This window comes from Alligator sinensis, unplaced genomic scaffold (assembly GCF_000455745.1).
Source record: "Alligator sinensis unplaced genomic scaffold, ASM45574v1 scaffold1216_1, whole genome shotgun sequence".
Classification (NCBI taxonomy): Eukaryota; Metazoa; Chordata; order Crocodylia; family Alligatoridae; genus Alligator; species Alligator sinensis.
The window spans coordinates 2831025-2837535 of record NW_005842018.1 but is presented as its reverse complement, the minus strand read 5'-3'; the positions used below and the strand labels follow the sequence as shown (position 1 = coordinate 2837535).

The 6511-nt window shown below is 39.0% G+C and overlaps 1 protein-coding gene across 9 annotated transcripts in view; it reads right to left on the bottom strand.

The window, feature by feature from the left end:
* UPF2 (UPF2, regulator of nonsense mediated mRNA decay) overlaps positions 1 to 6511 on the bottom strand; it is a 126833-nt gene that overhangs the window by 81934 nt on the left and 38388 nt on the right. For 7 of the 9 annotated variants that reach the window (XM_025202318.1, XM_006022148.3, XM_006022144.3 and 4 more), the window contains 3 exons: positions 6033 to 6095; positions 2722 to 2825; positions 1811 to 1896 (listed from right to left, as the gene is read on the bottom strand). In XM_025202318.1, the coding sequence (XP_025058103.1) occupies positions 1811 to 1896; positions 2722 to 2825; positions 6033 to 6095 (253 nt within the window). The remainder of the gene's footprint in view (positions 1 to 1810; positions 1897 to 2721; positions 2826 to 6032; positions 6096 to 6511) is intronic. The other 2 variants (XM_025202320.1, XM_025202321.1) reach the window with 1 other exon arrangement.

The following is a 6511-nucleotide window of genomic DNA, read 5'->3' as shown; positions in this document are numbered from 1 at the left end:
CAGGAATTCATCGTCTTGTAGAGGACTCTGTCCAACATCTACCGGTATCAGAACTGACTGGACTGGTTGTGTTAATGGGAGATGTTCACATAATCAACCAAATCAATTATCCTTTTATCTTTATAAATACTGGGGGGGTAACAAATCAATAGTTAGAGGGGCAATCATTCAACAAATGTTTCTGCATGTGGTTGAAAGCTGCATTTAACTGCCTGAAGTATACATAATCTGTTTCTATCTCAATATAGACAGGGCCTAAAAACCCATTCTTTTATTTGTAGCATCCTATATTATGTTTCATTTTTTCCCTCCTTCCCTTTTTTTTTTTTTTAAATGTCGTCTGCCAAATAACACTGTTGCTTTCCCAAGCAATGTTGTTCTATTGCATGAATATGCTAATTAGCATTACGCACAAAGTCACACATTTCAGCACAGATTTTAGGTCATTGGCATCCAATACCCTTTACTGGTTTATGCAACATGAATAAACAATATCTTAACAATACCTACAGCTAATGATTAACTTCACCAGTCTAATCTCTACACCACACTGAATGAATGCAAGGAGAGGGAACAGGACAAGTGTTACTACACATTTATAGAAGCTCATTTGAAAAAAAAAAAAATGAAAGTGTTTTGACAGTTATCACAGTAGAAAAATTCCAGCTGATTACACCATGGCCAGAGACAAAGTCCAAATTGCCTTGTTGGTTTAAACAGCAGTCTCTGACATAGATCCAAGTTTTAAGCAAATGCTCTTATATAATAGTCCTTGAACATGTTTCAAGATCATCAGAAGGCTGATTCACAAACCTTGTTCTCTCTACAGTATAAAAGATGCCCAGACATTGCATTTTTGGCTAACGTGATCATATGCAGTTACTGAACTCCCAGAGGTTCTTGAAATTAGTATTGATCTGTTACATTCTTATCTACTAATATTTGATAGAAAATAGGAGTAATGCTGTGAAAGAATTAGATAAATTGCATGAGCACTTCCCTCTAATTTTGAATAGAAAATTGACATCAAACTGGATTCAGGTTAAAAACTGAGGGGGAAGGTGTGGGGCAGGAGGGGCATGCAAAGGCATGGCCACTAAAGAAGAAAAGGAATAGAGAATCATGAGAAGAGCAGAAGCTTATTGCAAACAGTATGCAAAGGTGGACTGGTAATGAGGTACAGCACTATGTAGTACAACTAGATGCTAAAAATAGCAAAGGAAGACTAGGAGCCAAAATCTGCTTGCTCAAAACAACACATGCATTCCAGAATGGACTTAGAACATATAAACCAGACACCTAAAGTGACTGTTCATTCTTCCACAGGATGAACACCCTTGTGGAAGAGGCCACATAAAGGGAAGCAGTTCAAGAAACATGAAACTGAGGGACTCCAGGAAGATAAGGAGACAAGACACCTAAAACCAAAAGCTGAATCATTAATTACTGCCTTCCAAAAGAGACTGAGAACAAGACAGTTGGGGAGGGAGGAAAGGAAAGAAAGGAAGAAAAATGCACACTCTGCCAATGAAAGATTTTGTTTCTTAATTGTAACCATGCAAGGTAAGCCTAGTGAGATGAACTCTAGCAGACAGAAACCTACTAGCTTGCTTTGCTGTGATTTTCTCTTTATATTCTTAATGATTTTTTAAAAACAGACCATTTGGCTCTCAGGCTGATCGGAGGCAGTCACTGACATCTTACAGAAAGAAAACATTACACATTTCAATTAATGCAATGCATTCTTGTTTGTCTACATCACTGAAGCAAAGTTAAAAAGAATAGTGCCACTCTGAATTTCAATTCTTACCTTTGTCTAGGAACTATGAAGAGTGCTCGTACTAACTTTCTTCTGTTGGCCTTTGTGTTCATGTTCATGCAAAAATCCATGGCTGCCTATGAGAAAAACTCCAAAGTTTCACTTTTAAACCTAAGTTTCCATATTTAAAGCAGTAAAACCCAGTGGTTAGAGGTTTCTAGTATTTAATCAAGGTTTTGCTAATTGCTATTAAAAAAAAAAAATCAAGATGATAAATTATATTTTCTAAGTAAAATTTCCATCTTTAGAAGACATGGACATTTCAAAAAATCCTCATGCACGGTTGCTAGAGTATCAATGGAACTTTTGCACTGTTACATGGGAAGCAGCAGTTATGGAGGGGCTGCGAAAGAGAATAAATTCAAAGTTCATGAAAACAGCTGGCAGATTCAACAGCTACAGGGTGAGTATGTATTTCACATTTATTCTAACTGCCACATACTGCAACTGTGCAAATGAAATGGTCTTCTACTCCAAGAAAGCGGATGGTGATACTCAGTCATCTGCTGACTAAATGAAAGAAGGGAAAGTACCATCTAAGACTGGGAACAGTCTTTACCGCTGCTAATCCCAAAGCTTGAAGAACTTCCAAAGCCAAACAACAATATTAGTCAGTGTGGCCTGCAAAGTTCTTACGAACGATACAGCTACATAAAAACTCTGAAAAAAACACTCAAAACCAGCTGCCCCTAAAAAGGACAGAAGAATCTGAAAGTTCTTGTTGACAAAAATTACAAAGAGATCTCCTTGAAGTCTAGACAGCTTACAATGGTGCTTACGCTCTTTTTTTTTTTTTTTTTTTTGCTATTTAACTGATAGAAAACATTTAAATTACACTTTTTTCCAAGTCAGCTTGCAAAGTCTAGTACTATAGATTCGTGGGTGCTAAAATATGACTGTACCTTGTCTATGAGGTCTCTGTTGACACAGTTTGGGAGTTGCTGAAGGAAAGCATCTACTATAAGTTTTAAGTGGGACCCAGTACTGGCCTCTTCATCCTCTTGTTCTAGTAGAAAGCAAACAAAACATCATATAACTTTATGCTGCATAATAATAAAACACTGCATTTCATTTCCCAAGTATGATGCATGATTTTACATTCTGTATTTAAAGTACTCACCTACAGATTCCAGGAGGGGAAAAAAGTGAAAATTAACTACTCAACAGCTTACTGGCTGTCTAAAATCTTGCTCGCAAACAATATATACACCAGGTTTTTCCACCTGGTGCATTACAGCCACAGGAGCATCAGCAATCGCATATTCCCAGCAAGTCACAAACTTTAGATCAGTGAATCTCAAGTTTTTTTAGACCCAAGGCACTTCTTGTTCAACTCAAGACACTCCTTATTAGATCTGAGGTACACCTTGGAAAATGCCAACTAATTTTTTGATTACAGAAAAATAATAGAGCAATTCCACTTTTTCAAAGAACTCAGAAAGATCACAACAGGTCAGAATGCCCTTAATACTATGGATTCCTGTTTGAAAACTCTGGGTTTATCCTGTGAATCATGTTTGCACACCTAATAGTGCTAATATTGTGTGGCACTCCATGGCACCCCTGGAAGGATCTCAAGGCACCCTGGTTGAGAAATGGTTACTGTAAGTAATCATTTTTCCACATATGTTGTCTACATGGCATCTCCTTGTGGTGCACTTGTACCTCATATGAGACTGGATTCTTCTAACCAGTAGTATCCATTGAGACTGCACCTGCAGACTGGATACTCTTGTGCCTCTCCACCTGAGACCATAAATGATGACATAGGGCAACCAACACCCTTAGATCCTTCAGCAGTACAGAATTTAGATAATATAGAACTCCACAGCAGTGGAAAGGATGAGAGATTATGGAATCCATGTGAGCAGCCTAGACTTGCTTTGCCTAGGTCAGAAGTTGGCAAGATTTTGCCACTGTTGGCTGCTTCTTATCACCCAGCCCCTGCCACAGGCCACACTCCTACACCCCCTGGCAATCAGAAAACACTAGAAGAGAGATAAATAGAAAAATGCAGGTGCTAAAACCCTGGGAATGCCTCTTCTGCAGCGATAATAAACTGGAACGGCAAGAAATACAACCCTGCTGCAACATGCTGCTGATTCCCTGACCTGCCATAAGCCAAATGCAGTCGTTGGGCGTTAGGCTGCCAATGTCTGGTCTAGATAATTTAAGACGACCACAGCCACTTCAAGGGTGTGAGGGTTTGAACACCTTATGGTATGAAGGAAGTTGGGGGGTGAGGGGCTGGAGACAGACTAACAGATGTATTGCCTAATTTTAATGAAAATCAGATATTTTTTGGTTAAGTTTAAGGATCAAGTCTAAGTCATGTGTCCTTATGAAATACAGCATTAAGGTGGTCCAGGAATGAGGGTCTGAACCTTCCTTACCTTTTTAAAAAGCTGTTTTCATGGAGAGTATGCATCACTATGGGGTCAGAAAAGGTGGTCCCATTAACCAGACAAACTATAAGAACATAAGCAAGGAAGGTGACTCCACTGAGTCCAGTCTCCTGCATTCACAGACAAATCTTTTACCCAAGGATTCTCCAAAATTTCCACTTCAAACCCTAAGATACAATAAAAAGGCACAAAGCTAAGAACATCCCACAACTTGCCATAAGTAAAAACATAGGAGACTAAGCGGTTGCTTATGCCCTGCCACTGCAATGGCAGAGAAATAAATTAGTTATTATAGCCTCAGAGGATCATAGGAAGAGGATATTATTCCGCACTACAGGGGATGGCAAACTCTTCTGAGGCCACATTTTCCCCTGCTCTGAGATTTAGAAAGAAAACCACTCCTGGCTTTAGCAGCATCTTTGGAAGGGTATCCCTGCAGAGTAATGGGGAAAGAGCAGTAAGAGAAGACTGAAACTGAATCTAAGAGGCTGCATTCTGAAGTGAGGAGATTCCAGATCTTTTAAAAATAAAAAGGAGATTGCCAAAAGGTTAGAATTTCAAGAGACTCTGTTCAGCTAGTCACAATAATGCCAAAGTCTACGAGGTGGATTTTGGGGAAGCACCAGAGGAGGAGGAAGCGCACTATTAGAAGCTCTGCTTTCTCCATAGGTTTCAAGATCTCTGTGAAAAGTAATAATATGAGGAACCCCTATTTTAGAATATCTTTATGATCTGACTTCCTTTCTCCTAGGGCCTGTAGAAAATTAAAAAGGGAGAAAAAAGCAGTTTTTGTTTCTTTCAGAAAATGCAGGGTTTCATCAAAATGTATGTTAAAGAGGTCATAATCTCCAAAACAGAGGTAATCCAGCACCAGCTGAATCTGCAAGTATTGGACCTCCATATCCTAAATATGGGAGGGAGGTGGCCACTGAACATTTAGTTTTCTTTTCAAAAGATGCTGGGGTCCATTGTAAATGTTCGGCTATTCCAACAAGCCCTCATTAAAAGATGCATCAAATGTTCCAGGTGTGGAGAAGTAAAAGATATGCAGTCACCTGTGCTTTACTTCCTGAAGTGTTCCCCAGTTACACAAAAGTTCCTAAATAACTCTTTGGCTGAGTAGGCCAAGGTACCTTTCACTCTTTGCTGGAGATGAAGAGGAGGTCATTGCTTTTCCTTCTCCTTCAAAAATGTCTTTCTTACTTTCCTGTTCTTATTCTCACAGTTGACACAGACTCAGGCTGTCTCATTTGAGCAAATCCACAACGTTATCCAGTAGGTAACGTTATAGAAGTTGCTCCGCAGTGCAGCACCCGTCCATTAGCAACTGGATTAAAATCACCTAATTAATTTAATAATTAAGAACCACCACCTGATAATTTTCAAAAGGTACCAAGCTGATGTCCCAATTCAGCAAACCACTTAAATATGTATTTAATTTTTACCAAGTGCACCGCTTAATAAAGTGTCCAGAACCCAGCTAGCCCTCTATTCCCTCAGTAAGAATTTTTCTGTTCTTAAAGATTTTTATTATTGTTCCAACAACAGCTTTACTAATTCTCTAAACAGGATACTGAATAATGGGTAGATGTTCAGACTCGTTTTCTAAATGGTTTCCTCTATTGCAGATTCCTGGATACGAGAAACATTTTAAACACAAACTTCCTTCTGCTCCCAAGCCCTTTGTGCCCTCCAGCATGACCACTCCTCTCTTCTTCAATGTCCCCTTTGTTCCCCTCCAAATGCAGACTCATTCTTTCCACGTGCCAAGCACCCGCCTTTCCTTCAAATGCCACCTCAGAACTCACTTCTTTCAGCTTGTTTCCCGTCACTATTTGCAGCTCCGGTGCTATCGGCTGCCTCTCTCTTGCCTGAGCATATTGAAAATAAAAAAATTAAAATTCACCTAAGGTAAGCATGACACTGAAGCAAAATAAGTGATCTCAATCCCTTGTAAACAATATACTTCAAAAAGAAGTTTTAGTTCTGATCACATCTCCCCTCCACTCTATTATGATTTTAAACAAGCAAGAGTTTTTAAACTTTTAGGAGAGGAAAGACCATCCATTACTTACATACCTGTAATACATCGCAAAAGTCTACTATATAATGACAGACTTATCATAACATCAAAAAAAGACTTACATTTGCATTTACTTTGGAAGATTCCAAGCTGACAACTTTGTCCGGTGCTCAGTAACATGAAATGAGTTGTTCAACTGCCATACTTTCTCACATACCACACACCCACAAACAAAACACCTTGTTTTTGGAAGGCAGAATGTAG